Raw genomic sequence first — 12,319 nt, forward strand, 5'->3', positions numbered from 1 at the left:
AATTACGAGATGTGACCCCCGAGTGTGCGTTGAAGTTAGCCGCTCCTTCTCTTTATGGGCTCCTGCTAGGACTGACCACACTAGATCTATACCGTAAACGTTCTAATTATAGAACCAGCCTCGGTTAGGAAGCCCTCTTTTATAACGCCCATAATAATTATTATACTACCATATAAAATTCGTACTATTATTTTTTACTGGTTCTTTAAATTAGAACGATTGCGGTACACTACCACTGCAGACCTTTTGACTTTTAACATTGGAATTTTGACACATTTTACCCCATATAATATTATGTATTTATAGTAGTCTACATACTCTATTATAAATTGATGGGTATCAATTCAATTGACAATCATAGTCAGAACTTACAAAACTTTCTTCTCTCAATACTTTCTTTTTTATACTGAGTACGAGCAGGAGTGTATACACTCCTGAGTGAGTGTAGACGCTTTGCTTATTTGCTTACATCATAGTTATTTAGAGTACAATGTATTACATCATGGGATATAACACTTCAGTCACAGAAGCCATAAATACATCATGTAGTGGTACTCACACTCACAGAAGCCATAATATAGATATATTAGTAGGGACTGGGGAGTTCCTGAAGTCAGCATAAAATCATTTGCTCCCAACAGAGAACTTGAGGTGCAACAGCAGGACTGCATGTTATTGCATGCATGGCCAATGTTCCTCACCCATGTACATAATTTATAGTAATCTTATAACTTTGCTATGTGATATGGAGACAGAGGTATATAATTATAGCTAATGTTGTTTCATTTCGTCATCAGCTGTATTGCTTCAGGGTAGATCTAGACGAGGGGAGCTTTCATCAAGTGCAGGATGTTTCCCAGGCATAATTACATCAATTATTAGTAAGTAGACTTATATAGTAATTTCGATTCACTCCCATTGTTTATAATTATACATCCGTATATACATCTACCGTAAGCGTTCCAATTATAGAACCAGCCTCGGTTAGGACGCCCTCTTTTATAATTTTTTTTTTATTTTTTTTATTTTTATATTTTATATTTTATTGTACGTCGTTTAATTATTTTTTACTGGTTCTATAATTAGAACGTTTACGGTACCTATATACAGGTGTGTGAATGAATTTAAATGTGTGTATATAGTCTAGTGATAGTTTTTGCTTACTCACTGGTAGAGGTAATTTTCCAATTGTCATAATGATAACATGTAGTGTACACAACCTCCAAGTTTGGCAAAGAGGAATGCTCCACTATAATAGTTCTTAATGGCTAACTATGCACCCACTGTGCAGCTGTCGCTCTAGCTCAATTGCAGAGGGGCGTTTGAAACTGTCCTCAAGCAAGCATTTCTCGATTATATATTTTAATGGATGAGTAGGTTCCACATTGTCTAATTCGTTAATCCGTTCTTGCTTCGACTTGATTGACGGAAGACACCTTACTATTTGTAGCATTAGCACACCAAATTGAAATATGTCAAAACTTGAGTTGCAACGAGAAGAGTCAGTGTCAGCTTCAGGAGGCAAGTATCCTCTGTGTCCAAACACTGGCAGGGACATGGTCTGCACTGTAGTTTGAATGATTTTAGACATGCCAAAATCGCTGACCTTCGCCACTGGAATTGGCCCTTTAGTGTCCAACAGAATGTTGTCTGCACATAAATCTCTGTGAATAATCTGTTGACAGTGAATTTCTGCCAAAGCAGAGATGATATTATGGCACAAACTTCTTTGCGTAGCGATTGTTATTTCTCTTTCTGTTGCAAAAAACTGTCTCAAATTGCAGTCCATTAATTCTAAGACTAATACGAGGTGGCCTGTTTTGGGGTGTGTTTCTGTTGCTATGTGTCGCACAATATTTGGATGCTTGAACGATTCGAGGTATTCACATTCTTGTCGAAATCTCTGTACCGAATCACTGTTTGCTAGCGCAGCTGTAGGAAGACACATTAGAATCTCACTAGCTAGAAAATGTAGAACTTTCAATGCAACAGATTTTCCATTAAGCTCTCCTTTAAACACCGAACCAAACACTCCACCTCCAATAGATGCAGTCTTGTACAGCTTGAGGTCTCTTGATATGTACAAAACCGTAGGATCGTCAGTCAGAGGCAGAACAGAGTTTTCTGTACACACAGAAATTAATATATTGCTATAATTTTAGCCAGGTAATTCGATATAGCATGCATTGCATACATTCTATGCATGCACACAAATACAGTCCTTACCTTTAAGCACCTTGCAAACTTTCCCTGCAATATCTGCTAACCCCAACTCACAGCTGACTTTAACGAGAACCCTATAATGTGACCATTCAGTATAGGCACTTTTTCTGTACCAGGTATTTAGTAGCTCTTGAGTCTTCATGAAGAAAGTTAATTGGGGGTTCGTGTTGATGCCATTGATTTCTTGGGGTGTCAGCTTTAGTAGCTCTGCGTACTCGAGCCAGTTTGGAATGAGCTGGGCGATTCTTACTTTAAGTTCTTCTGAGAATGGTTGATCTAAGAACTTCAGATTTAGACCAACCTCTGCTGCTATTTGGTCAACTGAGGCATGTGGTATTTCTGTTTCTGAGTATGGAAATGAATGGAATGCCTAAAATAAATATCTGGTTCTATTTGTGCATGTATTGTACATCTAGATAGGCTTACATTTGCACTTACCATGGATCTGTCTTCCTGACAGTGTTCTCTCAATGCCCTTTTGTTGGTGTTGCTTTCTTTTTGCAATATCCAATGCTGTTTCGCCTCTATTGTTTTGTTTGTCTTTGTCAGCACCTCTCTCAATCAAAACTGTTACTATTTCTTCATGCCCTTTGCCACTGGCTAGTATTAGTGCAGTGGCTCCATCGTTATCTTGCATATTCACATTTGCTTGCTTTTCGAGTAAAAGTTGAACGATATCTTTGTGTCCGTTCTCGCTAGCTAACATCAAAGAACACACTCCGTAATTGTTTGTTGCGTCCACTTTAACAAGATTCGTTAGAGATTGAACAATTTCTAAGTGTCCATTTTGACTTGCTATCATTAGAGGTGACCATCCTTCTTTGTTTTGCTTATTTACATTTGCATCTTCATCGATCAGTAGCTCTACAATATCATAATGACCCTTTGCACATGCAATGGTGAGAGGAGTTTCTCCGTATGCATCTCTCCTGTTAACGTCTTCACCACTGTCGACAATTCTTTCCACAGCATCATAGTTTCCACGAAAGCACTCTACAATCAGCTGTTGCTCGATTCTGTTAGACCCCAATACAGAGAATCTGGAACCTTTCAAAGAATATCTTCTTCTTCTGCTGAAGGAAAATTTTAGTGTGATTGTTGAATGCCGTCTCCTTCTGGAATGTTGCCTCGAGTGTCTCCTCGACTGCTGCCTTGAATGTGGACGTGGACCTGCATCTGTAAGGGAACATACAGAATGTTTTATATGCTAAGCTAAATAATTAATTTGCAATCATGAAATGCTCTTTGAAGCTTCAACTACAATAAATAGTCTAAAAATAAACCGATTGGATTTAAAATGAACAACTGTCTGAAGTATTGCTATTATAGCCTAAATTACCTTTTGCTGTACTTTCTGCTCGTGATAAGCAATTTCCCATATTGAATATTCAGTCACGACAGTAAAGATCTAGATCTATAGTACAGTATATAGTTTGATTCTGCACAATGTCATATGGTAATACTGAGACGAAACTAAATATGGCGACATGAATTTTGATGTGTTTCATCACGAGCTTTCCTAATTTATCGTGCATGTCAGTGGGAGAGTTTGAGATTGGAATGTCAGCTCATTGCTACATCTGACACCTGTGACAATTAATGATTAAATGGTGTGTATTTAGGAAAAGGAAATGTAAATAGTCCGATGCACATGCATAACCTTGTACATAGATTTTGATTACAACTTTGGAGTGTTTTATTTATAGTGCACTTATACAATAAACCGTGTCAAAGCAGAGGAGGTACGACACGGTCACATGACCAGCCAAAAGGATTATGAATCTCATTAACTTGTGCATGAATATCATTCAAGACTGTGTACTTTGATAGTGGATTTGGTTTGGCGTGTATCTTTCAAGAAATACACTTGACATTTCTAAGATCAGGATTGTTGATTGCTGGGCTTATACTGATGTGAAATAGCTTTTCAAAAAGTTTCAACCACCACTTAGATTTTGAGTTTTTAGTGTAAATCTGTTTTAGAGTGTTCAATATTAAAGTATTTTGTGCCTGCATTCAGGATAGGATTACTTCCAACATCTGAGCCTTGGTTCTTACAACAAATCTAATCTCTACTTGTAAAACTCTAGCTACTAGCCAGCAACAAATTCATTGAGTTTTATGCTCTAAACTTGTCTCTTTATGGCGCTTACTTGCCACCAGTTGAATGTCGTCATTAGAATGCATTTTTAACGACTTCTTTGTCTTTCTTGCCTTCAATCAAGAAATAGCAGCCACGTGAGCTTAACCGCGTGTCGTACCTCCTCTAGTGTCAAAGCTACAGTAAGCTATTCAGTATAAAAACACACACATGATGATGTACAATTGTTGTATAGGCATGGAATGTTATTTTTGTATGTGCACGGGTATGAGGTTTTTTTGAGGGGAACTTCAAGGGTACGGTATGATTCTGCAAAACTGCAGCAAATTCAGTGTCCTTTTTAGCTACTCACGATTTTCAAGACGACTCTATTCTTTTTCATTTCCAAATAACACTCACCATCAGCCCGTAAGCTTTTTGTTTTTATAGGGGGCCTCTGAAATGCATGCATTTGTTTATGTATTTGACGTAATAAGTTTCGCAGGTTTTTGCGGGAGTTTTAGGGTAAAACACGGACGGTACCAGAGCCACTACGCAATGTAAGACATCACGTGAACTGCTTCCGTTGCCAATCCCTCTCTCTTTTCTATTTATGGACAGACAGACACACTACTGTAGTTGATGTAATTACAAAAAATGAGAGTGATGCACTTTTATAACCCAAAATATTGCAAGCTGGCACTTATATGCGCTACAGTTAGTGTATTGCAATCTCTTTACTTAGTACACACTCAGGTGTATCTACATTAAGTTGTTGGTCTCTGTATGTTACAGCTGCATGCATAAAGATCTAGAGTTATAATAATTATTATAGCACAGCTATATGCATCAAATGCATACACACAATAATTCCACAAATTATGGGTGACTTGTTGGCATGCCTTTTATAAGCGCCAGAAAAATTCATTCGTTGGTGCTTTTTAGGACCTATATTCAGTCTGAGAGGGCGCTTGAATTATGGTAGTGCTGTAATTGCATTAACTGCGGTAACGTATACCTCGCTGGGCACGAGGCATAATGACACACACTTTATTGTGGGAAGCCCTTCTAGATGCCAGCATGGAAGTGCACATGAAATGTGGTACGAACAAATCTAAATCATCTGACAAGAAAAAGACTGATTATCTGGCAATGGTTGATTACTGTCTAATCTATCTGCAGCATTCTTTACATCTTTAGCAAGAATACATAGCACCTTTTCCACATTCTCTCCTGTTTTAGCACTGATCTCCATAAACTTGAGTCCATGTTCTTCAGCAAACATTCTTCCTCTCTCTGTGCTCACTTGTCTGCTTTCAACCAGATCACACTTGTTACCCAATACCATTATCTGAATATTTTCTGAGTCGTACAATTGTTTACTCACTTTCTTTATTAACCAAAAATCTCTCAGACGTACAAATGTGTTTCAATTGTGATATCATACAGCAACAATACTCCAAAGCAACGCTTGTAGAAGATTCTTCCAATGCGTCCATACCTCTCTTCACCAAAAGTGTTCCAAAGCTGCATTTTGACAGATGTAGTGTCATCAATGTTGACTGTGCAATGCCTGATGTCTGGGCTGGAAGTATTGATTAGTATAGTAGGTTATGTGGATTTGTTGGAAATCCATTGGTTATTCCTCCCACAAGACTGCTTTTTCCTGTGCCTAGTTCACCCAGAAATATCACTTTAGCATTGAGAGTAGTATGAGATGATAACAGTTGCTCCGCCATCTGACAGCTCACGTGAATATATTTGCAACCGTGACGTCATCAACAGCAACAAAAATCACAAAGAATTGATAGAAAGATTGATAGTGTTGTAGGTTAGTGGCAATAGCTGAAGATGCAGTCCTATAACTCAAGCTATAACGTCTGATACTGGCTGCATAGGTATTGTAGCAACCACCAAGCCTTAAATAATGCCATGTCTCTTATTTTTGAAAGAGGTTGCACTGTTTTTGTTACAAAAAGCTACCACCAGCCCCCCTGGAATTTTTACTGAGACGGTGCTTATGGAATAACGGTGAGCGAGTACAAGCCAGTTTTAGCTGGTAGCTGTTGTACAAGCCTTTAGCTACAGTGTATGCTAAGTAAGGAACAGATTCGTTGTTACCAAAATTTTTTGTCACTTGCTTTAGCATGCCTAGTAAAGCCACACACAATTTGAGTACAAGTAAAAACATAAACAATATTTTAAGCTTAACAAACAATATCTTAAACATAACAATTTAATCTTAGTCTAACTCAGGCTCTGATTCGGACTGACTGGTTTGACTGTCACTCCCTGTATTTTGTCCGAACACCCAGTCGACGATGTCTTCCCCTTCTCTGTCTGTCAATCGGCCTGCCTCCACATCTTCTTCCAGAGATATAATGTGAGTTTCATTCTGTTTTGACCCTGCTATGTTATTACCACAATTTAAACACTCACAGCCAATTGAACAATGCTTCCCCCTTTTCTTGCAGCCACACCGTCCAGTCAAACAACCTGTCGAACACTTGCATCCTTTAAGGAGTGAGTCGACTCGATCACGGACAGCCTGTACGTTGGTGGCAGTATCCCATTTAATGGTGAGCTCATTGTCTGTGATACTCCAACCGTAGTTTTCTAATGTCATAATGGGTTGATCAGATTGTTGCCACATGTGTAGAACCCAACACGATCGCTTCCAATGAAGCAAAAGTGCATCATCAGATGGTATCAGCCAATCTCTGACTTTTATGCTGTTTCCAAAGTAGCTTGCGGTTGTATTCATAAAATCTGTGTTTGGTCTGTAAACCAACGTGCTATACTTGCGTGTTGTGCACTTGTATGTTAGCCTCGTTCCCAGGCCTTACTTTTTCTTGCTGTTGTCACTGTTCATCCACAAATCACTAGAAAGACATAGTGCTAGTGAGGCAGCAAAGAAAGAAATGGGCGTAGATCTACAGTTAAGAAAAAGTAAGGCCTGGTTTGGGAAATCGCGTGATCCTCAAGGATTTTTATGAACGTGGGCGATATGTAGCCCACAATCGTGACGTAAGGTATTCTCCCACGCATTCAGAGTTAATAAGACTGTACATGTACTGAGACAACCACCAAGCTGTGCTGCAAGTCAGATCAGAGAACCAGCGTGGCCAGCTCTGGTGGCAGTAGCTACCTGCTATATATGATAATGATGACTAACTTAAGCTATTCTCTTGATCTATACTAGCATGTAGAAAGACACAAGAAAAGGTAATAGTCTGATAGAATCTGAACACACAATCTAGACTAGTAGATCATCTAAGGTATATAGCTAGCTATAGTGCTTGCAAACTTCCAGTTCCAAGTCCATGTCCAGCTTGCTGCAGGCAAAGTTTTATTAGTCACAGATATCTGTGTGGGCAGTCCAACATCTCTAGCTCAGCATGCCCACGCTCATTTTCACCCTTCTACCACCCTTCTACCCTCACGTGACTTCCCGATACAGGCTCTCCTTTTTCCTAACTCTACGTCTATTTCTTTCTTTATTCCTCCAATTAATATCGTATTTTATCTCATTGAACGATTAAGACAGTATTTTATCTTATTGAACGATGTGATAAAGAACAGAAAAAGGAGAGCCTGTGTAGAGGCTACTTGTATGTAATATGATGTTTTAAGTTAACTGTTAAGTGGGGATCCATCTTGATGTAATAGATTGCTTTGTCGTTGTTAGGTCGGCCGAGTGTTTAGTTGAGTATTTGTGCACATAACTCATTAACACATCTTTGATTGTAGGCAATAATATCACATTGTTTTCTAAAAGCAGTTTTGCTACCTCAACTGCTGTAGCATTCATTGCCTTGTCTGCTACATCTTTCTCAGAGCCCACTGTATAACTGGAGAGTTGTTTTGAGAGGTCGTTGATGAGCTGCTCGAGGTCTGCATCTGTACTCTGGCATTTATTACTTTGGAGAATAATCAGGTGAGACTTGTAACATGTGTGGCAAACTTTGTCGCTTCAAGTATATGGCCATCAAAATCTGTGTGTTTTCTTAGGTACTCCTCTATCTTTCTAGGATTTGAGCATTTTCTGTGGTTAGTGACTCTCAGTGTGGTTCCACAAGTAGTACAATATACTTGCTTTGATGGCTGCACTAAATCGTACACTATGTGGTAGTGTCGTTTGCATAGTGGGATTGGTATTTGTAGTTCAGCAACTTCCAATTTAGCGCGTCGAAGTGCATCTTCTATGAGATCTTTGGGTTTACCGAGTGACGCTAGTATAGCATCTGTACATTCCAATACACTACATATGCTTTTTTTTGTTAGGTTTGTCCCATCGTGGTGCGTATGTATCATCCCCTAAACAGCGTGTTATATCCTTTCTACATTTAGGACAAACCTGGCGAGTGAAATCAATCTTCAAGGAGGCTGCAAGGGTACGTGCTGGCTCACTTCGCCAGTTGCTTGGACTACTCATATTCCCACTGACGCCATGGCACAACTCACATACTCCGTTGTCTGCAACACTGTCACTGACTTCCCCAAAAGAAAGCTGCCTTCTAGTTTTTCGCTTACTAGCCATTCCCCTAGACACTATTTTACAACTGTTTGTATTAATTTTTTATATCATTATTGTGTGACACAACAAACCTGGAATGTCTACGTCTATGATGTGTCCATGGTCTGTGTGGTGCACTCCATCTTGTGGGACTCCATGTGGTTTGACATGGAAATTGTGGTCAAGTTTTGCAAGCTCATAATTTTTGCTTCAAAGCTGGGTACAAGCAAAATGTTTTTGCAAAGTAATGCTCAAAGCTTACAAATTTTGTTGATACCCATCACGTAGCTTCACTTTGTTAGCAAAATTTTTTGTCACTTGTTCTAGAGGAGTACTATCATATGACATAGAGTGCTATTTGAGCTCGTGGAGCCAAACTTATAAAAGTTTAACAACTATTCTCGTGTATGCATGTAGACTAGGAACAGTTCTACGTGCCTGAGCTCGTTCGTGAGTGTATGTACAATACTTCGTGGAATATAAGTGTGTGAATATTTAATTACTTGTAGTATAGCTTCATTTTGATAGCGGAAGTTGAACTTCCGTTGCAAATAAATTTGTGTACTTACTATAGAGTAAACCACTGAAGATCAGCCACCATGATAAATCGGCCGCTTGTACGCCAACACAGCACTTGCAAATTGATTTATTTTTGCTACTATATAGAGCTCTTGATGTGATGTTCCTATGAACCAAACGAGACTTGCAACCAACGTTGTGTTCCGGAGTTAGAGTTAACTTTCCAGCGCTGCCGAAAGTACATATATTCAGCCAATTGCATGTATTTCTGGCACAACGATCTTCTCTAGAGTAAGGAGACACGATCCAGCTAAGATTAACTTCTAGTAGTAGCTAACTATGTCTACTAGCTGCATGCAAAATATGAAACTCTGTGGTGCAGCTGTTCTACTACTAGCCACGCTTTTTTCTCACAAATCTACTGATTAAAATTCGGCCACGCCCATTGCTTTCAAAACTATCTTGCCACGTGGATAAATCGAAAGTGCTACTGTGTGAGACGTGTTTCCAGGTACTAGGTGCTTCTAGGCTCGCTTCTAGGTAATTAATGAGCTAGCTAGCTTCATGGCCATATTTGTATCTATGTTTTGGCAATGGTTTACAGTGTGCTTTTAGTATTGTAATAACAACAGCTTCACTTCACTTTGAGACAAACTTAGAACCCCACAATTATGGTGCTGAACATTTATTTTTGTCTTTGCTTATTCTGTAGGTTACATATGGCTGAAGTACCGCTAAAAGAAAGAATATTTTATAGCCGTACTAAGAAAGCTGCGACTGTATGTGAAGTTAACTCAAAAAATCGCCCACCCTCATACAAGCATTGGGATTTGAAAACCGTAAGCACTGCTTGTTCAGCTATTAGAAATGGTACGTTGAGTCAACGACGTGCTGCTGAAGAATATGGTATTCCTAGGTCCACACTGGGCGATTACTATCGAGGAAGCACTCTTCCTGGTGCCAAAAGTGGCCCAAACAAGTATCTCTCTGATGCAGAAGAAGCAGAACTGACCAGGTTCTTGATTAGATGTGCCTCTGTTGGCTTTCCTAAAACCAGAAGTAATGTAATTGCAATTGTGCAAAGAGTGTGCGACCGTAAAGGAGTCAAGGTCACAGTCACTCATGGTTGGTATGAAAGCTTCACAAAGCGACACTCGGAACTAGTTTTGCGAATTCCTGCTAAATTGTCTGTAGCAAGAGCAAAAGCCACGGATGGTGAGTAATGTGCATGTGCATGTACTTGTATATGTGTGGGTCTCATTGTTTTGTTACCACGTGATTCTGATGTGCATTTATAGGAGTGAGTGTTCAGACTGGGAGAAAGAAAACAGGTTTGTATTTGTGTACATGCATGTATTGTACTGACTGTATATTCATGGTAAAATGCAGCTCCAGACGACCAAGCTCCTGTTGTTGTCATTGATCCTGAGAGCCCAGTGAAAAGCAGCGGGGAAAGTGCTGCAAGGAATGTCAAATCTACGCCCTTTAGTACACGTGCTGGTGACTCGAAGGCATATAAGGTAAATAATGTATTACTTGTGCAGTTACACTCCATAGGATAATATCATAGAGTTGTATATCATACAGCGGGTAATTTTCGTGGGGTAAGATTTGTTATGATGCTTATGTATGTCATTGTATCTGTAGGTACACTTTCAAGTATCCAATGAATCATTGCTTGATGACTCAGAAACAAATCCGTGCTTAAAAGATTGGGTTAGTGATCTTGGTCTCTCTCTTTATGAGAAACAAGCCCTTCAACGTAATGCTTGGCTGTCAGCAAATCATATTTCTGCTGCAAATATGCTGCTCAGAAGAGAATTCCCTCATCAAAACGGACTTCAAGATACTATGTACTTGCTTGAAAATCTCCAGTGGAGATCGTCAGCTCATGAATTTGTGCAAATAATTCATGTTGGAGGATTTCATTGGGCGTGCTTATCAAATAAATTATCATCTGATGCAAGTAAAATACAGCTGTATGACAGTCTTCACATAGAACCTGGCCCTACCATTATTGAACAGTCTTGCACGATTCTCCATTGTATGAAAGACCGTTTCACAATCCAAGTTGTGAATGTTCAACTTCAGTATACTGGTGATTCTTGTGGTTTGTTTGCCATCGCTATGGCTTATGATTTATGTTCTGGTCGAAACCCTTTGAAAATCAGCTACGATGAATCGATGATGAGAGTTCATCTGGAGCGTTGCTTCAACAATCGTGAACTGTCACGCTTCCCACGAGCTGCAAAAAAAAGGGATTGCCCCAAGACAATAGTCGCAAAAACGCAGGTTCCTGTATACTGTAGTTGCCGATATTCTGATGTGGAAGTCACATCGAGGTTTGGGGATATGGCGTCATGTGACAGTTGCAGTAAATGGTACCACCAGGATTGCGAAAACATTCCGAACGCTGTTTTTAATGATACTCAAAAAACATGGTTTTGTATGTCGTGTAGCCAGTAATAATAATATTGTTTTTATGTTCTTTTTGTAGTCTATTTTGTCTATTTTGTCTGTGGTACCATATAATCGTTGAGGATTGCTCTTATAATAGTTGGGGCGGTTGGAGTCGAGGCTAATGATGTTATAACCTGCAATGGGGCGTGGCCGAATTTCAATCAGTAAATTTGTGAGAAAAAAGCGTGGCTAGTAGTGGAACAGCTGCACCACAGAGTTTTATATTTTGCATGCAGCTAGTAGACATAGTTAGCTACTACTAGAAGTTAATCTTAGCTGGATCGTGTCTCCTTACTCTAGAGTAGATCGTTGTGCCAGAAATACATGCAATTGGCTGAATATATGTACTTTCGGCAGCGCTGGGAAGTTAACTCTAACTCCGGAACACAACGTTGGTTGCAAGTCTCGTTTGGCTCATAGAAACATCACATCAAGAGCTCTATATAGTAGCAAAAATAAATCAATTTGCAAGTGCTGTGTTGGCGTACAAGCGGCCGATTTATCATGGTGGCTGATCTTCA

At 39.4% G+C, this 12,319-nt stretch overlaps 2 protein-coding genes and 1 long non-coding RNA gene across 8 annotated transcripts; 2 read left to right on the plus strand and 1 right to left on the minus strand.

Moving 5' to 3' along the window:
* Positions 1-890: 890 nt before the first annotated feature.
* On the minus strand, positions 891-5,393 carry LOC135342252 (serine/threonine-protein kinase TNNI3K-like). Its single transcript, XM_064538946.1, has 4 exons — positions 3,563-5,393; positions 2,662-3,399; positions 2,227-2,568; positions 891-2,124 (listed from the first exon to the last, which is right to left on the minus strand). The coding sequence occupies exons 1-4, from the start codon at positions 3,600-3,602 to the stop codon at positions 1,262-1,264; spliced, it is 1,983 nt and encodes a 660-aa protein (XP_064395016.1). The 5' UTR covers positions 3,603-5,393; the 3' UTR covers positions 891-1,261.
* Positions 5,394-6,099: 706 nt separating this feature from the next.
* Positions 6,100-8,768, plus strand: LOC135342257 (uncharacterized). 3 transcript variants are annotated; one of them, XR_010396812.1, is made up of 4 exons: positions 6,101-6,334; positions 6,550-6,686; positions 6,778-6,882; positions 8,654-8,768. It is a non-coding gene; the product is annotated as an uncharacterized LOC135342257 (long non-coding RNA). The 3 variants fall into 3 exon arrangements; XR_010396810.1 differs by having other exon boundaries at positions 6,100-6,686; XR_010396811.1 differs by lacking the exon at positions 8,654-8,768 and adding an exon at positions 8,141-8,181 and having other exon boundaries at positions 6,100-6,686.
* A 642-nt stretch (positions 8,769-9,410) lies between these two features.
* On the plus strand, positions 9,411-11,880 carry LOC135342254 (uncharacterized). 4 transcript variants are annotated; one of them, XR_010396809.1, is made up of 6 exons: positions 9,411-9,878; positions 10,051-10,177; positions 10,255-10,553; positions 10,637-10,669; positions 10,728-10,858; positions 10,986-11,880. XR_010396809.1 is itself a non-coding variant. In XM_064538951.1 (5 exons), exons 2-5 carry the CDS (start codon positions 10,058-10,060, stop codon positions 11,802-11,804), a joined length of 1,479 nt encoding a protein of 492 aa, XP_064395021.1. In that variant the 5' UTR covers positions 9,430-9,849; positions 10,051-10,057; the 3' UTR covers positions 11,805-11,880. The 4 variants fall into 4 exon arrangements, 3 of the variants coding, with proteins under 3 accessions (XP_064395021.1, XP_064395019.1, XP_064395018.1); XM_064538951.1 differs by having other exon boundaries at positions 9,430-9,849; positions 10,051-10,553; XM_064538949.1 differs by having other exon boundaries at positions 9,431-9,878; positions 10,051-10,553.
* The last annotated feature ends 439 nt before the right edge of the window (positions 11,881-12,319 follow it).

This window comes from Halichondria panicea, chromosome 10, assembly GCF_963675165.1.
Source record: "Halichondria panicea chromosome 10, odHalPani1.1, whole genome shotgun sequence".
NCBI classification, from domain to species: Eukaryota; Metazoa; Porifera; class Demospongiae; order Suberitida; family Halichondriidae; genus Halichondria; species Halichondria panicea.